The sequence below is a fragment of the Peromyscus californicus genome, unplaced genomic scaffold, assembly GCF_007827085.1.
Source record: "Peromyscus californicus insignis strain IS unplaced genomic scaffold, ASM782708v3 Scaffold_10__1_contigs__length_136768540, whole genome shotgun sequence".
In the NCBI taxonomy this organism is placed as follows: Eukaryota; Metazoa; Chordata; class Mammalia; order Rodentia; family Cricetidae; genus Peromyscus; species Peromyscus californicus.
Window position 1 is genome coordinate 19,693,033 of NW_026294391.1, and position 12,485 is coordinate 19,705,517.

Below are 12,485 nucleotides of genomic sequence, written 5' to 3' on the forward strand. Positions count from 1 at the left end.
TTATAAACTTAGACTTTATGGACAGTGACACAGGTCTGCTTCCAGCAGCACTGATTTACTTCAAGCAGGAAGATGGGCATCAAAAATACTCCATATGGAGTTTATCTTCTTCTTCTTGGCAAAAATAGCCATTTAGGCAAGAAACAGCTCTTACCTGGACTGCTGATAATATGTTGTATAAACTGAACATATAGGACTCATAGAAAAATGACAGCTGTATTTGCTAAAACAAGGCAAAATGGTCCTTCAGATTTCTGCTTCACAGAGGAGACTGCCAGACATTCTGCAGGACACAGCGAGAGGCAACTAAAGAACTCTAGGCCTATTGGCTGAAGATGGATGCCCTAATGTTACAGAGGTATACTTTGGATGACTGTCCAGGAAGGCAGCTGTCTCTGACATTTCCAGAATTTTGGAAGTTCCTTACTATGCATTTTCTGTTTACTTAGGTAATATTATATCCTTATGGGGTCTTTGATGTATTTGAAGACTAGACAGCTACAGTTTTCCTTAGTGTTGATAAAAGATAGATTAGATATGAAACTTTTGACTTACAAATATAGGATAGATGATAAAATATTTTCAGTAATTTTGCCAAATACAAATAGACTAGATATTGTAACTGTAATTCTTGCTTGATAATTATTCTACTATGTGTAATTTTACTATATTAAAGTTAAAACCTTCCTTTTTGCTTTTTGATTAGACAGAAAAAGGGAAGTTCTGTGGGATGTCTTTCTGTATGCTGTGAATATGTGTTGTTCTGACTTGTTAATAAATAAGCTACTTTGTCCTATGGCAAGGCATCTTACAGGCAGGCGGCAATTTAAGGAGAGAGAGACAGGAAAGAGAAAGGCAGAGTCTGAAGGGACACCAGCCTGCCACCCAAGGAACAACATGTCAGCAGACAGGTAAGCTACAGAACAGGTGGCAACTTATAGATAAATAGAAATGGATTAAGTTACAAGAGCTAGCTAGCAAGAAGCCTGCCATAGGCCATGCAATTGGTAATTAATACAAGCCTCTGAGTTATTATTTTATAAGCAGCTGTGGGACTGCGGGCCAGGCAGGACCATAGAAATTTCTGTCTACATCCATTGTAAGATATTATCTTCTCTCTGCATTAAAATTCCTGTAGGGGAATGCATAGAAAGCAAAATAATGTGAATTAAATCAAGCTCTGTATCCAAATAATCCACCTGTGTAACTTGTACTTTCTTTTCTATCAGCTTCAGCTGGCAATTTTCTCAGACTATTTAAGTCCTTGTCATCTTGTAAAGTTTGAAACAAATTACTCAGTTCTTGAGTTGTTAATCCAATTGTGGGCTATAGCCAGTTAATGTCTCCCAGCAAATTTGATAGGCATTAGAAGTCTGCAATTGATCTCTCCTAATATGTATGTTTTGGAGTTTAATTTTTTGTATACCTATTTTATATCCTGGGTAATTAATAAATTCTCCTTTTTGTATTTTTTCAGGAGCAATTTGTAATCCCCAACAAAGCAAACTTTTCTTTACTTTTTCAAACATTTTCTCTAAAGTATCTACATTTGAATCAGTTAGTAAGATATTGTCCATATAATGATAAATTATAGATTGAGAAACCTGTATACAAATCATTTCCATAGGCTGTCATACAAAATATTGATACAGAGTGGGGTTGTTTAACATCCCTTATGGGAGAAACTTCCATTGATATCTCCTAAGAGGCTGAGAATTATTATAAGTAGGCAACATGAAGGCAATTTTTTCTCTATAGTTTTCTTGTAAAAGTATAATGAGGGAACACTCTTCTAAACCAATAACTATAATAGACAATCCCTTAGGTAATAGAGAAGGTAGGGGAATTACAAGCTGTAAAGAGCCCATTGGCAGAATCGCCTTATTAATAGCTCTTAAATATGTTACTCTTCTCCATTTTCCCACATTTCTTCTTAATAACAAATGCAGGAGAATTCCAAGGACTATTTGATTCTTCAGTATGTTGAACATTTAACTGCTCCTGTACCAGCTGTTCTAAGACCTGTATTTTCTGATGTCAAAAACCAGTGTTCTACCCAAAAAGGTTTGTCAGCAAACCATTTTAAAGTTCGGTCTGTTGGTACCTTTGAGTGATCAACAACTGTTGTGCCCTGTTTTTGTACGACCTAAATGGTCAGTGAATGTTCTTTATAATACCTTTTAATGTTGTCCCAGAAACAAACATTAGTTTGTGGTTTGTTTCTGAGATTGGAAGAATGTTAATCTGGATATTCTGTTGCTTTAACAAATCATGTCCCCATAAATTCATTGCTATATTAGCCATATATGACTTTAATTTTCCTATCTGTCCTTCAGGCCCTATGTATTTGACCCATTTCATGCTTTGTTTTACCTGAGATAAAGTTCCAATCGCAAAAAGCTGAACATTTACTTCCTGAAGATGCCAATTTTGATGCCAAGATTTGGGTGCAATTTTTGTTACATTTGCCCCTGTGTCTACAAAACCTTTAATTCCAATAGCTTTGGTCTTTGATCACTTATGACAATCTGCCAAAATACTCTCTTTATGGTATCTCCTGAAATTTTTGTTTTATATTCTAATGCCGATATATCATCCAAAACAGTATGGTATTTTACAATAGCCATTAGGTACTTTAATTGTTTGGGGGAGGAGTTTCCCCCACAGTGATAGGGAATGACTGAACCAAATTTGACAAGGGAGCCTGTAAGAGGCCCCCGAGGTGTTTCCTAATCGCAAAGCATTACCCTGTCTGTCATTTGTTGATCGGCATTCATTGGTTCAATGTCAGCTTTTGCTGCACCTTCTGCATACTCCAGAATGCAGAGACCTTCTGTTTGCATTATTCTTAGAAAAAACATTGCTTCTGGAAATGCCCCATCTACAGACCCTTTTTTTTTTCAGATTTCCAGATTTTTATTTCTGGAACTGTACACCAGGTATTAAAGTACAACAAATGCAAAATAATGCTCAAAAAATCAGTGGTTATGTACAAATATTAAAATCAATGCAACAATAGCAACTTCCTCTTGAACATTGGATACTAAAACTTGTTCTGATTGTCACTAATTTATCTCATACTCACAGAGTACTTATTTCAAACTGGGACAATTAGAATCACTGGTCATCTAAGAGGAATATTAACATCTACCATATTTAACAATAAAACTAATAGTTTCCCTCCTTTTAGTGAAAAAATTAGGAACTTTTTAAAAAACATAGTAATGTCAATATTTTATAAATTATTTCAATTTCCATTCGTAGACAATGTGCTTTGAAACTCTGGGCAAACAATCTCCTTGGTGGTTGGGTTTGTTAGTTTACATTCAAAGTTGAAATATTTACTAGACTTTGGTTAAATTAAATAGTACTACTACTCTATTAGGTCTGATGTTCTCAAAGCAATTGGAGCGAAGCTATGTCTTGCACTTTTTGGCAGCTGCCTGGGAGCACTCGGCTCCGCCCCCTCTGTGCCCTGTTGCCTGTGCTGCCTGCCTCCTTGCCTTGCTATGCGATTCAACCTCACAGTTTTCTTTCTCTCTCTCTCTCTCTCTCTCTCTCTCTCTCTCTCTCTCTCTCTCTCTCTCTCTCTCTCTCTCTCTCCCAGGCTTCTTTTGGAAGTTCGAGCCCAGTTGGGTCTCTGTCTTCTGAGGATCATGATTTTGACCCCACTGCTGAGATGTTGGTCCATGACTATGACGACGAAAGAACTCTTGAAGAAGAGGAAAGGATGGATGAGGGTAAAAACTTCAGTTCTGAAATTGAAGACTTGGAAAAGGAAGGAAATATGCCTTTAGAAGACCTACTGCCATTCTACAGCTATGAATCTACAATTCCGACGGTTACAAATTCCAGTGCCAACAGCCCCCCAAGTGAACTTGCAGATGAACTACCAGACATGACTCTAGACAAAGAAGAAATAGCGAAAGACCTGTTGTCGGGTGATGATGAGGAAACCCAGTCTTCTGCAGATGATCTGACACCGTCCGTGACTTCTCATGAAACTTCGAATTTCTTTCCTTGGCCTTTGTGATCAAATACTTCCTGTGATGGAGATAAGGAGTCAGAGATTGAGGATGTTGAAACGGACAGCGGTAACTCACCTGAAGACTTGAGAAAGGAAATAATGATCGGTTTACAATATCTGGCAGAAATCCCCCCTTATCTTGGCGAGTACAGTGGTGAGGAGAAAGCATATGAAAATGAAAACCAGTTACTGTGGCATCCTGATGTGGTTTTGGAGAGCAAAGTCAAGGAGTACCTTGTTGAGACATCGTTAAGAACTGGAAATGAAAAAGTCATCGACAGAATTTCTTCAGGCACACACACCAGGGACAATGAACAGGCATTATATGAACTTCTCAAGTGTAACCACAACATAAAGGAAGCAATTGAAAGATACTGCTGTAATGGAAAGGCATCTCAAGAAGGAATGACAGCATGGACAGAAGAAGAATGCCGAAGTTTTGAACATGCACTCATGCTTTATGGAAAAGATTTTCATCTTATACAGAAAAATAAGGTGAGATCTAGAACCGTTGCTGAATGTGTGGCCTTCTACTACATGTGGAAGAAATCAGACCCTTTTTATGTTTTTTTTTTTTTTTTTTTTGGTTTTTTGGTTTTTCGAGACAGGGTTTCTCTGTGTAGCTTTGCGCCTTTTCCTGGAACTCACTTGGTAGCCCAGGCTGGCCTCGAACTCACAGAGATCCGCCTGGCTCTGCCTCCCGAGTGCTGGGATTAAAGGCGTGCGCCACCACCGCCCGGCCAGACCCTTTTTAAATGACCTTGTTTGTCACAATTAAAACACTTCAAACTTTTATTTTTCTTCAAACCTCTGGAAATCACCTCTCCTATCCAAACATCATCATGGTTATCAGATTCAAAAATGACTGTATCTTGGATCCATTCCTCTATAGATGCTGATCTTGCCTTTAAAGGCCTAATCATAGGGATAGTTATCTATGCTTAATCTCTGAAGCACCAACCCTAGTAGGCAGCATGTAACTGCCAGGTACCTGCCCTCTTCCAGGGCATGGCTGAGACAGGGAGCCCTTAAGACCAGAGATGTGTATGAGCTCACTCTCTCTTGGCTACCTCATGATCCTGGGTACTGCATGATGAACTGCAGACCAAGACAGAGTTCTCCAGAGAACCACGTTGGACTGCACCTCACCTCTCCTGGATCCCTTAACTGAACCCTTTGTTACTGTAAGTTTTCCCAAAATAAACCTGTTTTGACTACCAGATAAACTACATGGAATTGCCTCATTAATTTCTTCTGTAACTAATTACCCTTTTGCATTGTGAACTAGCATTTTTAAAAACCAAAGATTCAATTATTATTTGCCTAGCTTCTGAATTTGGTATCATTCCATTTATGTCTGAAGTCAATCTTTGTAAAAAAAAATCAGTGATGACCTCCCATGGGGAGGTGCATTTAGTAGAGGCAAGTCCAAGACCTTCCCCTGCCTCAAGGCTGTGTGAAGTGTCCCATCATAGGTAGTGGGCTCCAAAAAACCTGCTCATGCACCAGGGATAGATGGATTGAGGCTAGAATGGCAGGAGAAGGGAAGAGGGGGATCTTGGATTGGCATGTAAAATGAATAAAATATATCAGTGATGGTTTATTTTGAGCCCTGTATAACTTTAGTAAAAGACTCAGTTCTCTTTCTGTCTTCTTCAATTCTGTCCCAACATTCAAAGCTGCTGCACAGCATAGAGCCAAAGTGTGGACATCATATATAGATTGTCTTTGTACATCCACATAATAGCCCTCTGCAAGAAGTTGGTCTTGGGAGATTTCAGTACCTCTGACCATACTTTACTGCTCAATGGTTCTAGCCTCATCTTTGTATCAGGTCCTCCACTGTAATTGAGGACCAAGTTCCAATGCTGCTGTAACCAAATCTTTCCAGTCTTGTGGGACAATTCTGTTACTAGTTGACCATGAATTTAAATCTGCTTCACAAAAGATGAATATACACCATGTGCGACTATTGCTTCCTTAAATCTCCTCAAATCTAATATTTCCACAGGAGTTCAGTCACATCTTATGTAGCCTTGGGGATACCTATCATTTGGCAATTGTTCCCATAAGGAGACTGAATGAATTAAGGTTGGTTGTTTGATAACCTTGGGCCATTCCACTCTAATTTTATAGTGCCATAATGAGGTTGTCTCGCCTTGAAATTCCTCTGTCGGTGTCTGAATATCTCTATTATCTGTTTTAATAAGTTTTTCTTACTCTTGTGACTTTTGAGTAGCTAGCTTTTCTAAGGTTTGCTTATTATCAATCACCTTTTTGCTCTCTTCAGCAGTAAATATTTCTAGAACTTTTATATTATCAGCCAAAATTGTATTAATCTCCTTAATCTTTTTGATCGTGTCAGCAATAAATATTTCTAGATCACTATCTCCTTAGCTTTTTTTTTGCTCTAGTCAGCAGTAAATCTTTCTAGAGCTTTTAATTTAACAGTCAAACTTGTGTTATTCTCCTTAGTAATGATGTGTAAGGTTTGCATGTTATCACTAATAATTTTTTCTAAGGATTGTAGCTTTTGAATAGTAACTTTTTCTAAGGTTTGCATATTATCAGTAGTATCATTATCTAAGGCTTGTATCTTGGCACTCATATCAACCAACATTTTTAGAGATATGCAAGAATTATCAAACTGATAATCATTATAATTAACATTATGTAAGTCACAGCTAAAATATTTCCTCATTTAATTGTTCCATTTTTAAGCCATCCAATGTGTAATCATACAGAGACCTAACTCTCTCCATGCCCCTCAACTGAAGAATGAATTAAGAAAATGTGGTAAATACACACAGTGGTGTATTACTCAGCTGTAAAAAACAATAACATCATGAAATTTGCAGGCAAGTAGATGGAACTAGAAAATATCATCCTGAGTGAGGTAACCCAGACTCAGAAAGGCAAATATGCTATGTAGTCAATCATAAGTGGATACTAGATATAAAGCAAAGGATAATCAGACTACAACCCACAGCTCCAGAGAAGTTAGGAAACAAGGAGGACCCTAAGAGGAATGCATGGATAACCTTGGGAAGGAGAAACAGCTGAGATCTCCATGAATAAACTAGGGAGTAGAGGGGGGGTTGGGGGATGAGAACATGAGATAACCAGATGCTTGAGCTGGGGAACAGATGGAGTGGGAGAGCAATAAAAGACGTATCTTGCAAGATAAAGGGAGACATTATGGGGTAAGGGAGAAAGATCCACTATCTGATGGAAGCAGATGCCAGGACTCACAAACAAGCACCAGCTGAGCTTCGGGAGTCCAGTCGAAGAGAGCAAGAGGGATTATATGAATACAGTGGCTCAATATCATGATGGAGAAATCTATAGAGACAAATAAACCAAGCTCTCAGGAACTCACAAACTTTAGACTGACAGCTGTGGAACCTGAATGGGACTGGACTAAGACCTCTGCATACAGGAGACCTTTGTATAGCTTGGTCTGTTTGAGGATCCCCTGGCAGTGGATTCAGGATCTATCCCTGGTGCATGAGTTATCTTTCTGGAGCCCATTACCTATGGTGGGATGCCTTGCTCAGCCTTGATGCAGAGGGGAGTGGCTTGGTCTTGCCTCAACTAAATGTACCAGGCTTTGCTGACTCCCCATGGGAGCACCTACACTTTTGGAGGAGGGATGGGTGTGATTCTGGGGGAAAGGTTGAAGGTTAGCAGGAGGAGAGATGAGGGGTGATCTGTAGTTGGTATGTAAAGTGAATAAAAAAATCCTAAATAAAAGCTAAATTAACTAATTAAAAAAGTATTCTCAATTGTCTCACCAAATCTTCTGGTGAAGATGGTGAATTGTGAGGCATAGCATATCTGAGCAGAGAACACAGTTGGTGAACAGCCTGGCTGGGGACAGCAGGCACTGATTGAATGTCAGCAGCCTGAGGAGGGGGTCCAGGGAAAGACCACAACCCACTGGGGAAAAGAAGCCAAAGGGCCAGCCATCTGTTTGGGAAACGTGCAAAAGCAGCTAACTCTAATGGCATATGGAACCCAAGATCCTGTGGCATTTGGTGTAGAGAGGCTTTAACAGAAAAATCCCAGACTTGCTCATAGGGCTTGGGGGGAAAAAAAGTAAAACTAAGCTGGCAGGATGGTGACTCCAACAGTGTACAGCTGACTGCAAAACAATGGGCAAGGACATTTATCATGGATTCATGCCCCAAAAGTTGGACGTCAGAAGAAGCATAAGTCTAATTAATCTTACAAATAAAAGCAGGAGTCAGATCTTATGGTAATAACCTGAAAGATCAGAGAAACAGGTGAGCAGCCACCAGTGACCTCCTACCTCTCCAGAACCTCTGACCAAAAAGGCTTAGATCACATCTCATCCTTACATTATCATTTCCTGTCTCTACTTCTCAAGAGCTGGGATTAAAGACATGAGCCTCATTGCCCAGCTTCTATGGTTATCTAGGGAATAGCTCACCTCTCTGTTTTCCAGGCAAGCATCATTTGTCAGAACACAAATTATCACACAAAAGAACTCAGTGGTATTTTAATATGTTTTATTTCATTTTGCTTTGTTTGAGCAATTATTTTACTTTTTTTGTCATATATTTTACTTTCCATTATTGTGTTTGAAAAGACTTTGGTGTTGTGGTTCTTGTTTGTTTGTTTTTAAATAGATGGAGAGAAAATATATAAAGTTAGCAGGATAGCAATGTTGGGATAATCTAAGAAATTGGGAATGGAAAAACATGATCAAAATATGTTGTATGTAAATTTTTCAATAAAAGACAACTAAAAAAATGAATATTATATGTCTTAGGAACCAAGATAAAGGCAACTTGTTAATGGTGTGTGATATCTTTGACATATAACTTTATTGGTTTTGTAAGTGTTTTTACTGAGAATATTATCACCTGTATTCCTCATAAATGTAGGCATGTAGTTTTCCTTTTTACTTGTGTTGCTGGATGGTTTTGGTATTAGCTTGTGCAGAAGAAGCTTGCTATTGATCTTTTTTCTTTCTATTAATTTGGATTATTTTCTTTTTTTAATCAGAGGTTTTTTATTACTGTTTTTTGTTTTAAAATAGATTTTTTTCATCCTGATCACAGTTACCCCACTCTGCACATCTCCCACGTCCCCCACCATCTATCCCTTTTCCCATGTCTACTCTGTCTCTATTCAGAAAAGAACAAGCCTCCTCAAGATAACAAACAAACGCCACTAAACAAAATACAATAAGACAGGGCAAAAGCCCTCACACTGAGGCTGGACAAAGTAACTCAAAAGGATGAAAAAGGCCCTAAGAGCAGGTGAATGAGTCAAAGATGAACCTGCTATCATAGGTAGCATTCCCAAAAACACTTGCAAAATTCCAAGCTAACACTCACAACATATAACCAGAAGACCTAGTACAAACCCCTGCAGGGCCTGTGCTTGCAAGCTCAGTCTTAAGGAGCAGCTAGAACTAGAGAGATGACTCAGTGGTTCAGAGCAGGGCTGCTCTTCCCAGAGGACCACGGTTCAATTCTCAGTGCCCACAAGAGAACTCACAATGGTTTGTAACTCTAGTTCCAGAGGATCTAACACCCTCACATGGACATGCATGCAGGCAAAAATACCAATACACATAAAATAAAACTAAATAAATCATTTTAAAAATTTTACAGCAGCTATTGTTCCTATGGCTACAATTACCCAAACATCTAGTAGTGATGGACCAGGTGATTTCTTCAATCTTCTCACCTTACACAGAACATCTACAGAACACAGACATTTATTGAGGTTGTGATATGTGTCAGGTACTGGGCCTAAACATTACATGGCTTTGCATAGATGATTGACATTCCTCATGTGATCAACCCAACCAACGGTCAGTTGGGTCACAAGAAGGATTTTTTAGGGGAATTCTCAAAGTGCCTGGTCTGTTAAAAGGCAGTTTACTGTGGTTTAGAGAAATGTAGGTTCATGCAAGGAGGGCAGTTTAAACCCTTTCCGAGGGTCTCAGGTTTGTGAAAGTGGATGTAGCTATGTTTTAAGTCCTGACTTCAGGAGAACTAGTTAACATACATCACGGCAGCTTCATAAGTCCGTTTAGGCACCTCCTGCCACGCCTCAGTGTGTAGTCTTTAGGCAGAATACTGGACTACCGTGCCTGGGCTCTGGGGTTCAATTCCCACTTTCCCTTTCCTTTTTTCATGAGCCCCACTTTCTCCTGATCGTTGGTTTTGCTCATACATTTCACTCTTCTGGCCTCCTGTATTTGGTTCCCTGAGCCAGGTGAGAGGAATGGGAGGAAACAGAGGAGAAAAAGCCATACTTTTAGACCTTACAAATTTTATCTCATGTCACCTTTTTTTCTGTTTTGTTTTGTTTGTTTTTCAAGACAAGGTTTCTCTGTGTAGTCTTGGCTGTCCTGGTACTGGCCTTGTAGATCAGGCTGGTCTCAAATGCATAGAGATCCTCCTTGCCTCATTGCCTCCTGAGTGCTCACATCAGTGTCATTCCCCACCACTGCCCCTGCATGATACTGACATTTTAAAAACAAGTTTCATAGATGGAGATATTATGAGCTACAATCGAGAGATTGTTTTATAAAAAAACTTAACCAGTTGTTTGGAGAGGTCATGAATATCCAATGAATGAGCTGAAAGTCAGAATGGAGACCTAGAAACTGTGAAATTGAGGCATGACGTGAGGAATAATGGTGTGCTGTGTGTATATGTGTGTGTGTGTGTGTGTGTGTATGTGTGTGTGTGTGTATGTGTGTGTGTGTGTGTGTGTGTTGAACCTGTATTAAGTATCTTTCTTCTTCTTTTTGATAAACAATTTTATGTTAACTATTTGTACCCTACTGTCCTTTATTTAGAAGTATAGTGTTCTGAGTCTTAGGTCTGTGGAAATGGGTTTAGCTAGGTTATCAGTCATGACTTCACTAGTACTCTTTAGACTGGGTCATAGTCTTTTTTTATGCCATTTGAGAGGATGCAACGCCCCCTGGGAATGTAGCTTAGGGGCAGAGTTCAGAGTTTCCCTGTAGAAGAACTTTAGGTTCCATTCCCAGTGTTCCATTCCCTTCACTGCCCGGTTTCCCTGCTTTTCTGAAGTTGTATTTAAGCTTTTTTTGTTCCCAAACCCAATGAATCTATGCATCATTAGCCAATCAACCAAAATGTGTCCCTCATCTCATATATATGAAAATTTATCAACCAAAAATAAAATTAATAAAGGATACTTAAGATTATAGCACCTCTGACTAGAGAGATGACTCAGTGATTCAGAGCACTAGCTGCTCTTCCCAGAGGACCTTGGTTCAGTTCTCAGTAACCACATGAAAACTCACAGCTGTCTTTAACTTTAGTTCTAGAGGATCAGACAGCCTCACACAGACATGCATACAGACAAAAAACTAATGCAAATAAACTAAAAACAAATAAATCATTTTAAATAATTACATCAGCTGTTGTTCCGATGGCTAAAAATACCCACATATCCAGTAGTGATTGAAGGAGTAATTTCTTCAATCTTCTCACCTACCTACCACATAGAACATTACACAGAACATCTACAGAATACAGACATTTATTGAGGATGTGAAATGTGTCAGGTACTGGGCCTAAGTGTTACACGGATTTGTAGAAATGACTGATGTTCCTCACGTGATCAACACCACCAATGGTCAGTTGGATCATAGGAGGATATTTAGGGGAGTTCTCAAAGTGTTGGGTCTGTTAAAAGGCAGTTTACTGTGGTTTTGAGAACTGAAGGTTCAGGCAAGGAGGGAGGTTTAAACCAGTTCTGATAGTCTTCAATGAAAGACAACTATGTTTGTCTTTCTGAGTCTGGGTTACCTCACTCAAGATAATTTTTTCTAGATCCATCCATTTGCCTGCAAACCTCATGATGTCATTGTTTTTCTCTGCAGAGTAGTATTCTATTGTGTATACGTACCACATTTTGTTTATCCATTCTTCATTTGAAAGGCATCTAGGTTGTTTCCAGGTTCTGGCTATTTCAAACAATGCTGATATGAACATAGCTGAGCAAGTGCTCTTGTGGTATGATTGAGCATTTCTTGGGTATATGCCCAAGAGTGGTATAGCTGGATCTTGGGGTAGATGGATTCCCAATTTTCTAAGAAAGTGCCATATTGATTTCCAAAGTGGTTGTACAAGCTTGCATTCCCACCAACAGGGGAGGAGAGTACCCCTAGCTCCACCTCCTCTCCAGCATAAGGTGTCTTCAGTGTTTTTGATCTTAGACATTCTGACAGGCATAAGGTGGTATCTCAGAGTTGTTTTGATTTGCATTTCCCTGATAATTAGGGATGTTGAACAATTCCTTAAATGTCTTTCAGCCATTTGAATTTCCTCTGTTGAGAATTCTGTTTAGTTCTATAGCCCATTTCTTAATTGGACTGTTGGACATTTTGATGTCTAATTTCTTGAGTTCCTTATATATTCTGGATATCAGCCCTCTGTCA

General features: G+C 39.1%; 1 protein-coding gene across 1 annotated transcript in view; it reads left to right on the plus strand.

The window, feature by feature from the left end:
* Positions 1-3,581: 3,581 nt before the first annotated feature.
* The window catches only part of LOC128113872 (mesoderm induction early response protein 3-like), a 38,099-nt gene continuing 29,195 nt past the window's right edge, over positions 3,582-12,485 (plus strand). Inside the window, 2 exon segments of the mRNA XM_052743779.1 lie at positions 3,582-4,591; positions 6,039-6,118. Of these exon segments, the coding sequence (XP_052599739.1) occupies positions 3,680-4,591; positions 6,039-6,118 (992 nt within the window). The 5' untranslated portion in view covers positions 3,582-3,679.